Raw genomic sequence first — 12461 nt, forward strand, 5'->3', positions numbered from 1 at the left:
CACAGGTTTCGAGGACCGTGCCGCTCGCTCGTCCTGTTTTCTTTTGTTATTCCTGTCGTCTCCCTTTCCCCCGCCCGCCAAATAATTATTTGCTAGTAGATCGTGGGAAAAAACGAGAGTGTGGAGGGGGGGAGAGAGGAAAAACCTCCGGCAGCCCAAGCCTATAATATATATCTATTTATTATATGTCTTTCGGTTAATTCCTGATCTGAGGAGCGCTGTTTTTCACTCCCATGCGAAAGTCACCAGCGGGTAGGGCCTGATTGCTACTTTTCATGCATAGTTTTAGACACAAGAGGGCATTGTGACGTCGCGCCCGGCGGCGTCCAGTCGCTGGCCAGGGCCCGGGGCCCCACGTGGGGACGGCGCGCTGCCATTGGCTGCGGCCGGGCGGAGCTGCCACATTATTTTGTTACTTTTCAGTCCCTATTTGGAACTGCTCTCGCGGCGGTTCAGACCTCGTGCTCGTCCCCCTCGCCAGTCTGTGTGTGGTATCCGCAGGTCCGGGGCACTTTCTGTCGGTGTGCCTGTGTGTGTGTGCGTGCTGGGGTGCGGTGTGGTGTGTGTGTGCGTTCTGGAGGGGTTTGTCGGGGCACCGAGATCCGGGCCGAAGGGAAGGAAGGAAGCAGCGGAGCTCCCCGGCCTCCGGCAGCGTCTCTGTGCCTGCGCTGTCCTGCCTGCGCGCCCCGAGCGCTCCAAGCGGGGGGACGCGGCGCCAGAGCTGGGAGCAGCGAGGACCCCGTTCGTTGGAGCCAGGATGCCCGTGAGGCTGATTTGCACTTACTGAGCCCCGGAGTTCCTCCCCGGTCCTAGGAAGGGCTTGCGGCGGCGGCGGCAGCAGACGGAACAGCAGGCTCTCCTCTCCGAGGGGGGGCGGCGAAGCGCCCGCAGCGCGCTCCAGCCCGCACTCTCCGGTGTTCCTGCGGCCCCGAGCCTCCAGCCTCGGGGCCTGCCTCGTTCCTCCTCTTCGTGCCTTGGGAATCGGACTCTCGCGCCTCGGATGCTTGGGGCTGCCCCGGCGCGCCCCCCTCTCGGCGCGCAAGGAGCTGAGTGACCCGGAGGGGACCCGCGGTCGCCCCAGCAGAGGCCCCTGGCCTCCGGACTCCGCGTCGGCCTCGCCGGGGGGAGCCAACGATGTCCGCGGAGCCCCCGGCCCTGACGCGCTGCACGCAGCCCCGGGAAGGCAGTCGGCCGAAGCCCGCCGAGCCCTAGGCGCACAAAGCTCGCGCCCGGCCTCCGACGACTTTGCCGCCTGCTTCGCGGCTCTTTGTCTGCGCTTGGGGCGGGCGCCCGACTCTGGGATTTCGCTGCGAGAGCGGGCTGGGGGGGCCGGGGGCGAGTTCTCGGTTCCCCGGCCGCCCCCTGCTCGGACTCGGCTCCCCCCACCCCCGCACCTCCCCGGCCCGGGCTCTCGGTGCTTCCACGCTCTCGGAATCACGACCCCTCCCTGCCATGTATCCGCAAGGCAGACATCCGGTGAGTAATTGCAACTCGGTTTATTTAAGCATCTATCATGGCAGGGTAAACGAGGCAGTTTATCGGGCACCTCCATTTTGCTTGTTGCTACCTTTATGGGTGTGTGTGTGTGTGTGTGTGTGTGTGTGTGCGCAAGCGCTCACACAAAGGGGATGGGGGACCGAGGGACGCCGTGGACGGGGGAGGTCAGGCCCGCCCGGGCCGCGTGGGGGTCGCTGGTGCCGGAGGGGCGGTCGTTCCCGCCGCCTCCCCCACCCCAAGTTTGCTACTCACCCGGCGTCCTCCCCTCCCCCGCCTGACTGCGGATGGGAGCGACTCGGCTGGCCAGGAGGAACCGGGGCGTCCCCTCCCCCCGCCCCGTCGGGGAGCCGAGAAACTTGCGGGGAAGGTTCTGGGCTGTGAGGGCGGCCTTTCCGGTGGGGAGCTGGCGAGGAGGGGCCGGGGACGTGGCTGATGCCCCGACCCCTCCCCTGTGTCGTCCTCGCGGGCTGTAGGCTCCCCATCAGCCCGGGCAGCCGGGATTTAAATTCACGGTGGCCGAGTCTTGCGACAGGATCAAAGACGAATTCCAGTTTCTGCAAGCCCAGTATCACAGGTGAGGCCGGGGGAGGGGGAGCGCCCCGGGGCTGGCGGGGAGGGGGCGTCCCTGGCGCGGCTCTCGCCGCACCCCACGGGGCTCCCGACCCGGGGGCGGTGGGGCCGCGGAGGCCTTGCCTTTTGTTTCCCTTTCCCTGTGCGCTGCCTTAACCCTCTGCTGCCCGCGGCCGCTCGGCTCCCTACTCCACCCGCGATCTTCGCGGGCGAGGGTTGGGGTCGGGGGCAGGTTCACGCAGGTCCCGCCCTCCCTCGGCCGGGATGAGCCCACTCGCTCGTCCGTGGGGAAGTTTCGAGTTGCTTGTCGTCCCCGCCTCCACCTGGTCCCCACAGCGCGCACTCAAATCCCTGTGCACCCCAAGCCAGCAGCGAGATAATAGGGTACCCCGGGGGAGGGTGTCAGGGAGACGGAAGGGCGGTCCCGGGAGGCCCGGGGGTTGCAGGCGGCCAGCCTGAGTCGACTCCTCTGCCCTCGCAGCCTCAAAGTGGAGTACGACAAGCTGGCGAATGAGAAGACGGAGATGCAGCGCCATTATGTGATGGTGAGAAGCGGCTTGGGGAGAAGAGCGACCCTGCGGGCGGCGCAGGGACCCGCCACGGCTGAGCTTCACAGCCGGGGAGCGGTGGAGACCCAGTGTGCCCTGCGCCCCTCCCCAGCTTCCCCTAGCCTGGGCCACTTGGAAGGACCGAAGGAGAAACCCGAATTCCAGCCAGAGAGCCCTGCCAGGCTTGTGTGCCTTTCCTGGGTGCTTTGAAGAGTTTCCCAGGGCTGTTTGCCCTGGCTTGGTTGGAAGGATGGCACTGGGGCGACCCGGCAAGGTTCGCCTCACATGAGAGGATACAAAGCTCCTGGAGGCCCCTTGGGAGTGTTTGCGAACTGGCTTTGCAACCCTCCTTCCCCAGGGTGTGCTGGCCTCTGCTGGCCTTCTGGCTTGGCAGAGTTCCCCGTATCTGGGCAGCAGGTAGCCCCGCACCCCTGCACCCAGGGGCTGCACCTGCAGCTTTGAGGCTGCCAGCCCTGCTTTCTGCAGAAGAGGCCCTCGGTGCTCCGCTAAGTAACTCTTAGAGGACAAGAGGGTCCCAGTGTACACTGGGCTCCCTGTCGCGCCCCCACCTTGTACAAACAGGATATGTGGGAGGCAGGCGGGTTCTTGGCCTGTGTGTCCCCTTCCGTGGCGAGGAGGCTGCCTTTGTGCCTCTGAAGTCCCTCTGTAGGCGGCTAGGGGTTGGATTCAGACCTCCTTAGCAAATGCATCAGAAAGGTACAGTCTGCCAGAAGTCTTCTCCCATAAAAAGCAGGTTTTGAAAATGCAACAGAATTCTGGGCTGTCTGTTAATGGTGATTCTTTCTATTTTTAGTACTATGAAATGTCCTATGGCTTGAACATTGAAATGCACAAGCAGGTAAGTGCTTTTCTCTTTAAAAGCTGTTTTTATTCCCTTTTTTTTTTTTAACACTTTAGTGTGTGGGCTCCTTAAAGGATGTCCTGGATGAGAGGGGGCTAGCTGAGTTGTGGTGTCTCCCCCGACTCCTCCCTGGTCCTGGAAGGCTGCATGGGTCCGGTCCCTTGGCTGCGCATCTGGGGCGGTGCTGGCCGTGCACCTGCTGCCCGTCTGGCCCTCAGGACTGTGGGATGCGTGCCGGCGAGAACAAGACCAAAGGGGAGGAATGTTGTCCTTGCAGGCTCTGCCTGGCCAGTCCTCAGAAAGTAGAAGCTTCTGTCCCTCACGCTCAAGAGAAGCTACAACAAGGTGTTTGTCTTCTGTTGTTTCTTCCTCTCTGATGTTCTGCCCTGATCACAGGGGAAAGGACAAGGGTCTTAAAATAAGCCAGGCCGTGGTGTTGAAATGTCAGGGCCTGAAGCCGCTAACGGACTTGGGGTGCTCATCTGGGGCCATGGGTTTGGGAGGCTGTGTTTTCATCTCTAGATTTGAGGGCAGCGCTGTGTTCCCATTTTACAGAGCAGGAAGCTGCAACTAAGGGGTGAAGTAAGTTGCCCACAGGCGGCCAAACCAGGGCTTTGGCGATGGCTGGGGGTTGAACTCCACTTTGAAATCCTGAAGTCAAACCAGTTTAGCTAGTATGGTGTCATTTGATGGATATGTAAACTACCTCATATTGTCACTCTTCTAATAACAGTATACCTCAAACCGAGCAAATACAAACAGCCTTTATCTTCGTGCATATCAGTAACTAGTCCACTGCTAGGCTGGGCTTTGGGAGAGGCCTGTTTGTGTATTTGTGTTCCGAGGAGAGGCTGCCTATAATTTGGCTTGGCCGGCGATTAGCATTGACTTGGCACGTATAAATGGCACAGGCCGCTTGTTCTTTTTAACAATTGGTGTTCTTGAAATCTCAGAAGCCTGTTGACTCATTCTAGCCTTTGGTGACCGTGACTTGAATGGATTTTCTGCTCTAAATTAACCGTCATTTACATGGTTGAAGTTTTGCTCTTTCAAGGGGGCAGGACGCAGAGCAGGTGAGGGCACCAGGTGACCCTGCTGTCCCTGGGTGGTTTTGGCTCTAGCCTGTTGTCGGTTTCCCTTCCCCTCCTTGGTGCTGGGTAGGACATGGCCTGAGTTCCTGGAGCTGTGTGGCAAACACAGCCTGCAGCTTCCTGAGGGATTCGGGAGGTTACCCAGCGTATTTTTTTTGGCAGAAATGGTAAACACACAACTTTCCTATGTAAAACTGTTTCTCCTCAAGGGTGGGTTCTGCTGGGTGGGCTTGACTGCATCTCCCTGGTTGAGCAAAAGTGCCTGAAGCAGAGCTGGGGTCCCAGGTGTTTCAAGGGTCTTTGAGGGTGTTGTGCAAGGTGCCACTTCCTCCCTTTCTCCACACCCACTTTTTTCTTCTCTGTGCTTAGTATCTTGGGTGTGTTTAAAAAGGGTAATTGCGCCCAGGGTTGAAATTTATAGCAGCAGTTATTCTAAGAGCTTCATAATTAAGGTTTAATACGTTGTTGCATGTTGAGGTCTGCATGGGTGGCGTTCCCTGTGTCTGGTGTGGATGGTTCTTTGGCACAGAGACTCCACCTTGGCTACTGGAGCAGAGCTGTTGTCTGAGTCCTGGGTACAGGCTGAACCCAGGAAGAGTTAACTTGTAATGCCTTTGGTGGTGGGGAGGGGGTGGGGGGAGGTGGTTTGTGTAAAGAGCAGCTGTGTGCATCTGGGATTTCTGGCCTTTCCCCAAGCAGGCTTCTTTGGGGAGAATGCCTTAGGTTTGGCTACACTGTCTCATTGGATTCTCTGAGCTGCCAGTGGTGGACAGAGAGAGGTTGCTTTGCCCCCTTTTCATGGATGAGAAAACTGAGCGTAGGGCAAGGCCAGAGCTGTCTGGATTCCACAGCTGGGCCCTTGACCTGGCTCGCCACTCACCTTTGCCTTCCAGCCTTGGTTCCCAGCCTGTTCACTGGTTTATGGCAGTCTGAGTAGGGTGAAATCAGCCGGAGGCTGTGCAGGGAACAAAGAGGCAGGGTGGTGAGGAAACCCTGCAACCCTGACCTAATGGGGCCGGCCACTCCCTGGGTCTGTGAGGTTCTACAGAAGAAAGCCTTGCCACTAATTGTAGTGTGGGTCTTGGGTGCACTTGGCGGATGGTGGTTAGGCCTGAGCAAACAAGTTTATCAGCTGACCTGTTTAGCGGTTGACTGGTGTTTTATCTGCACACACAATCAAGCGACTGGAGTGCTTGAATTATTCATGCAGTGTCCTGCCCTCCAGACTTGACTGTTCGTGCGCGATTACATCTGCCTGGAACAAACAAGCTGGATTCTTCGTCTTTAAGCCTGGGTGGGGGTGGGGCCTGTTTTACTTTTATATAATAGATGATCCACCGAGCTGGCACCTTGGGAAATGTGGCGTCCTCTGCCTGCTCACCCACACCCTGGAGCTCTCTACCATCATCACCACAACCTCATATATATATTTTTTACATATGTATGTATATTTTTAATGCTCTATTTTTTAAGACACTACCAGTTAGCTGAGAACCTCCAGTTGGACCTGGATATTGACAGAGGGCAGCGGATGGGGTGTCTGCCACCCATTTTTATTTCCCCGAGAGGTAAACCTTACTGTGGCAGGCTCGTTCCTCGGCTCTTTAACCATCTCATTTTTCCAAGCTGTCATATCCCAGAGAAGGCAATAAATGACTTCTCCTGCCCCCTTGCCTCCTTCCCTACTGAAGGTGAAGCCAAGATGGCAGTATCACAGGCCTGGCCCAGGACTTAGGGGTCACCTACCTTCAACTGCTGCTTCTGAATGGAATGTTCCGGGCGTGTGAGCCAGGCCAGCGAGGCAGTGGGGCTGAACAGCTTGCTCCTGCAGAGGCTTTTCAGAGTCCACCCCATAACAAAGCTGGCTTAGAGGCAGGGGCTGCCGCGCAACTGCCATGTGGTGGACTTAAGGCCCCGGTGCTGTGGAGTCCAGCCTGCGCCTTGCCCAGTGTGGGTGAGCGCTGATGTTTTGAAAGTGGAGTGGAGGCCATCACACCAACACTGCACTCCCCTCTTCCGTATACAGGGTAACGCTCCTTCTCACCCACATGTTTTGAGGACATCAAGGCCAGAGGGGAGTCCAGGTGTCCAGAATCCCACTGTCCCCTAAGGGTGAGGCTGCAGCGCTCACAGCTGACCTCCTACCTGAAGGACTTCAGACACAAAGCATGCCTCTTTCCTAACTGATGGCACTCTTTGTCTTTCATTGCGGTCACTTCTTTCTGAATTGTTCTCCAAGGAGGCTAAGGTTACACATGGGACTCCACCAAAGTCCAAAGTACCCCGCTCCAGGTTGTATAATCCTATCAGCTGGCCCTGCTCTCCACAGCTCTGTCCTGAATTGCCAGCTATTTGCACAGCTAATGATTTGATGTGTGGAGTAACAGCCCAGAGTACGTCACCGGTCTTCCCCCTGGGAAAGGCTTGCAGACAAAAGTGGGAACGGTTCTCTCCTGGTGGCCAGACACACAGGGCTGAGGCGGAAGGTGAGAAGTCTTCACGTGTCACTCCCCTCCTCTCTGGGTCCTGTCACCTTAGTGACACAGGGCTGGCTAGAAGATGTCCTGGGACCTTGGGAATGGTTGGGGTGGTGGAGACCCTGCCAAGCAGAGTAGAAGGGATGCTGGTCACTATACTTGGGCTGTGTGTGTGCGCCATCTGTGTCCAGCTCTGCAAGCCACTTTTTGCCACTGTGCTGGCATCTCAAAACCCCTCTCCACCCTAGCTTCCCCTGACCTTTCTCACAGGGAACTCTGGGATATCCTGTCCACCACGCAGGTCATCCCAGAAGCAGGCATCTGCCGAGCTCCTGATCCTGCTGGCTTTGTCCTGTCTACTGGAGGGGCTGCTCAGCTCCTTTGCTGTGCCTCTGGGACACCACTGACCACTGACAAGACCCTGGAAGGTGGGCAGGGGGCCCCTGGTCTCAACATTACAAATCAGTCAGGCCAGCAGCCTGGAGGGGGCAGAGGTGGGCAGTGTGCTTTGGCTTTCCCTTTGGGATTCTTGCTTCCACACTGACCAGCAAAGGCCCGGGCTCTCCTCTGACGCCCTCCCCGCTGTTTTGTTGAAGGAGTGCAGCATTTAAGGAATGGATTTCCTTCCCTTTGGGGAAAAGGTTTTTGGTCTTGCTTGTATAGAACACTGGAGCCCTGGCAGGCCTAATGGGTGGGCGTTGGGACAAGTGCCAGGTGGAGCCTTTCACTTTGTGGTAGCTGTGGCAGCAGCCCCCTCCCCAGGCCTGGAGCAGGCTGCCCCTGGGTGGATCCCTGGCAGGAAGAAGTGGTCTTGGCTGGCAGCCTCTCACTGTGGCCCCGCATCTAGTTTCTTCATCAGGCAGATGAAGGTGTTGGATTCACCCCCCCAGGTGTTTATTAGGGGTCTGGGATGTGTGAGTGTGGGCTGGAGTTGGTTACGCGGTTGAACCCGACACCCTTGCCTTGGCTGCGGGAGTCTGGTGTCTAAGTAATTGCAGTGCCATGAGTAAGTGCTGGTGTGGCCTGTCACGGGAAGCACCTGGGACTGAGGCCTTACTCATCCTGAAAGGGGTGGTGGTGGGGCTGAGCCTCCAGGGGTGGCCCTAGCCCCTGGACTTATTTGAGCTGGGAATGGTGTGGGCGGGGACTGCCTGGGGCAGTGAGGGGAGGTGGTGACATTTGCAGCAGAGCGATCTGGAAGGCCTGTCTGCCCTCACATTCACAGCTCACGACTCAGTGGCTCCTGCCGGCCCCAGATGGCTCTCCAGAACTGGCCTCGGTCCATCTGTCCAACGATGGGGGTGGGGGCCTCTCTGGGCTGCCCACCGCGAGATGCTGGCTTCAACTTTATTCCCCAAAGTGGCATTGTCTCCTCCCTCGTGTTGGTAATTCTGTAATGACTGGTTATGACCCGCCCCTCCCCCATATTTAATTCTCATCAGCCCAGCTCTCCACTCTGCTATTAATGATAGCAGCCAGCAAAATAGCTTTCAACATGCCATTGACAGTCTGGTTTAAGAGCGTACTTGAAGTAGTGCTAGACAGCTGAAAGCACCCATAATTGTGTACCAGAGTGAGAACTGCGTGCTCAAGGGCCTTGTTTTTATATGCGTCAGGGGACAATATCTTGTTTTCAACAAATGTTCTCCAAGACCCATGCAGGGTGGTGTCTGCCTTCCCTCTCTCGCCTTTCAAAAACAAATGTTCCCCTGCAGTTGGGGCTCAGAGAAATGGGGCAGGGGGCTCTCTGGCGGCTTTGTGGCTTCCAGACATCCTCCTGAGCAGGCAGCAATCCCCAGGAGTTGGGGGTGGGCAGCCCCTTCCCACTGTGGGTCTGAAGGAGGGAATGAGCGAGTCTCTCTGCTTAGCCTTAGATCTTTTAGCTGTCAAAACCTGCGGAAGGAATCCCTGCCTAGCCCCTCCCGTGGCTGAGTCCGGGAGCTGGTCATTCTGTAGAGTTTTCAGGCCCTTGGGAGGGGTGTAAGGGCTGGGAGCCTTAAATGGAGGCCCTGCCAAGCTTGAGGGGTAACCCAGCTTTCATCTGGTCAGCCCCGAGATCCACAAGAGCCTCCCTGTCACCCCAGGCAACCCCAGTGTTGACCACCTCCCCTGGCACATTGCTGTGTGGCCTACAGAGGGAACCAGCTGTGGGCAGCCCCCTCCTGGTCTGGGGTTTTGGCTGTGGTCTTGTTTTCTCCGAGACTGGATGTTTCTGCCAAAGATGGGGAGTATCGGTGGGCTTGGCTTGGGTGTCTGTGCAGGCCCCGAATTCTGCCACCCCAGTAACCCTTCAGGGAGAACTTTATTGAGGACCAAGTGTTAGGAAAGTGTAATTTTCTAGATATTAATGGGTTTTAATACAGCACTTGCTTGCTGAGCAGGTTAGATAGGCGTTTTTTGTCTTAAGAGCCCAAGATCATGGGCACTGGAGTCTCAGCAAGGGTGCTGGGCATGCAGAGGGACAAGGCTGTGGGCGGCCCGAGGGGCGAGGACTACCTCCTGTTTGCGGAGGGGCCACAGTAGGTGCAGGGGTGTGTTTTGTGGGAGACTCATGTCCAGGGGAATGTTCCTCTGGGAGCTCCCCCTCCCTGATCCTGTGCCATTTCTGACAGGCTGTGGGCTGCTGGGGTTGTGGTTGTAGAAGGACTGGTCAAAGTGTCCCCATCTCTGCCTTACTCTGTCTGTCTCTCTCTCTCTCTCCTCCCTTTTGCATTTCTGACCATACAAAAGGAGAAGGGAAGGGTGAGAAACAGTCAAGTGGCCCTAAGGGGGTAGGAGGCCTGGTCTCCATCTGGGCTTGCAGGAGGGGACCCAGACGCTGGCCAGCCTGCCCTGCTGGTCCTAGGGTGGCCAGTGTTCTGGCCTATCTCCTTTGGCTTTGAAATCCTGGATGAGTGTTGTTCACAGCTCCTTCTCTGTGTTTTGTTCTTCAAATCCTAAGTGGAGTCTGAAAAGCTGTGAACCCCCACAGGGGGTTCTCCCCTGGTGGGGAGACCTAGCATGTGGCCTGGCAACCCCTCCCCAGGTCTTGCCCCTAGGAGCTCCTCTGACCTCTGACCTGGGCAGTTGGATGGATGGTCAGGGCCACCTCTGTACCAGGTCCTTGCTTGGTGGGGTGTGGGTGTGTGTAGACTGACTTTTCCCGGCCTCTGTGGGGTTCCTCCTCTCCCGGGGGCTCTCTGGCCCCCTCCTCATCACTCCTCCTCACTCGCCATTCCCCTGGCTCCTCTGCCATTCCCCTGGCTCCTCCGATGGTGCTTGGTGCCTGGGCGGCATTTCCCCGGCTGATTGGGTAGTGAGTAGGAAGGACCCCAAGCACACGGTCTTTACTGACAACCTTTGTGTCAGGGGACTTCTTCTGGGGAGTCCTGGGAAGTTGGGTGCAGCGGCCTGGGAGCTGGTGCTGGAATGTTCTGATGACTGAGAGATAGGCTTCAGTCCTAGATCTGTACGTACTGGTCTGTGACTTTGGGCAGACTTGGTGACCTTCATGAACTTCCACTTGGAATGAGGTTACTATGCCTGTGTGCTACAGTAGGAGGGTCCTCAGCTAGTGCAAGTTGTGTGTCTGCTGTTCAGAACGGCAGCCATCATCAACCACAGGTGGCTGCTTAGTCTTTCTTTTAGTGATTAGAAAGGCAGAATGACCGAGAGATCTTCCATATGCTGCCTCAACTCCCAAATGGCTGCAGCTGTGTCTGGGTCAGGCCAAAGCCAGGAACTCCATCCAGGTCTCCCACGTGGTGACAGGGGCACAAGCACTCGGGCCACCATCAGCTGCTTACTCAGGTGTATTAGCAAGGAGCTGGACTCAAAGTAGAGCAGTTGGGACTTGAACTGGTGCTGTGCTACGGGAACTGGTGTTGGAAGTGGTAGTTGAATCCGTTGTGCCACCACAGCAACACCCACCTGTGGCTCTCGTGCATGCAGTGTGAGGAACTGAGTTTCACTTTGGCTGGCGACAGAGTGGCTATAGGAAGTATTGGGAGGAAGGTGTGAACCAGGTAGCTGGTACTGTGCATGTGGCAAGCCCTCTCTGTAAGGCATTGGCACAGTGTGCTGGAATCTCCAGATTGCTAAGGCCGCAGAGGATAGGATCCTTGGTGTTGGGACTCTTATAAGACTTGACCCTAGCCCTTCCTGGTGTAACCAGTTTGCTCAGTCTTGCAGTAGACACGCAGGGGCACTGATGGTTAAAGAGGTTAAGCCCAGCAGCAGGTGAGAACCTGGAAACCTGGGCAGCTTCACCCACAAGCCATATCCGGGTGTGGCCTTTCCAGGCCCTCACATGTCCACCCCAAGCTTCAGGGCCAGATGGCTACATTAGACATCGGCATGGAGGGTGGGATTTGGGGGCTGGATTTTCTAGGTGATGTGAGGTTGTACTGGTTTCAGCCCTCAAGTTGGGACATACCACTCTGTCTTGGAATACTGCCTGTCCGGGGAAAGTGCTGCTTCTAGATGAAGGATGCCTGGTCATCCTGGGTCTCCCTGGGTCTCCGAAGCATCCTTCCTAAAATGCAAGCTTGAATGAGAAGGTTGGCTTCTGAGGGAGTGGATGGGATAAGATAAATTTCTAGGTACTGGTGGTGATTTTTAAGGTCTGTGGAATGCCACTACCTTCTGCCATCGTTACTGGGGCGAGGGGAGAGGACCCTTTTAATTGTACGAAGCGAATATGATGGTAGTGTTTAGACAGATTGTAAGGATGGACAATTCTCTTGGGATGAGTGGGAATGGGGCTTTGCCTCTGCCCACAGGTCAGTGGGTCCCTGCCTTTTGCTGCCACGTGTTCCCTTCATGCCACCAGGGTCCCCCGAGAGCCCTTGTCCTAGGCAGTGTTTCCTGTGCGAGGCTGACCTGCCGGGTGCTCCCTCTGCAAGGGTCATGTGACTTTTACAGCCTGTTGAGGGGTAGGGGAGATTTGCATAATGTGCCTTGGGGGATTAGGTGGCTGGGGGTTGCCATGGCAACCCCACAGGGATGAATTGAGAATTTTTCCTCCAGGCAGGAGTTGGCCAATGGTGTCTGGGAAGGTGGGGGAGGGCTGGGGTGATTTGAGGGGAGCTCAGGAGTGCGGGAGGGGGTGGTGGGCCTGGGATGAATGGGCAGTGTTGGGGGAAGGTGGGACCTGAAAGAGCTGTCCCTGTCACCCCAGACAAGCTAGCTCTTTTCAGAGCCTCCCCTGCAGCGGGGAGGCGGGAGGCAAGCAGGGCTTAATGTGTTTGGGAACCAAGAAATTAAAGTGAACAAATATTTAAAGATTATTGGATCTTGTTAACAGGGAACTGGGTGGATGGAAGCAGGCAAGTCTGAGAAATGCCAAGTCTCGGGGTCTCAGGAGGGGAGGGAGGGGCCAGCCTCCTCGGGCAGGGAGTGGCCAATGCCTGTGCCCCGTCCTTGCACACACAGTCCC

General features: G+C 57.0%; 1 protein-coding gene across 7 annotated transcripts in view; it reads left to right on the forward strand.

Moving 5' to 3' along the window:
• The first annotated feature begins 315 nt into the window (after window positions 1-315).
• Window positions 316-12461, forward strand: part of TLE3 (TLE family member 3, transcriptional corepressor) — a 40153-nt gene continuing 28007 nt past the window's right edge. For 2 of the 7 annotated variants that reach the window (XM_058665611.1, XM_004577940.4), the window contains exons 1-4: window positions 316-1476; window positions 1971-2071; window positions 2549-2612; window positions 3430-3474. In XM_058665611.1, the coding sequence (XP_058521594.1) occupies window positions 1453-1476; window positions 1971-2071; window positions 2549-2612; window positions 3430-3474 (234 nt within the window). In that variant the 5' untranslated portion in view covers window positions 316-1452. The remainder of the gene's footprint in view (window positions 1477-1970; window positions 2072-2548; window positions 2613-3429; window positions 3475-12461) is intronic. The other 5 variants (XM_058665609.1, XM_058665610.1, XM_004577939.2 and 2 more) reach the window with 3 other exon arrangements.

Source organism: Ochotona princeps, chromosome 6, assembly GCF_030435755.1.
Source record: "Ochotona princeps isolate mOchPri1 chromosome 6, mOchPri1.hap1, whole genome shotgun sequence".
Lineage (NCBI taxonomy): Eukaryota > Metazoa > Chordata > Mammalia > Lagomorpha > Ochotonidae > Ochotona > Ochotona princeps.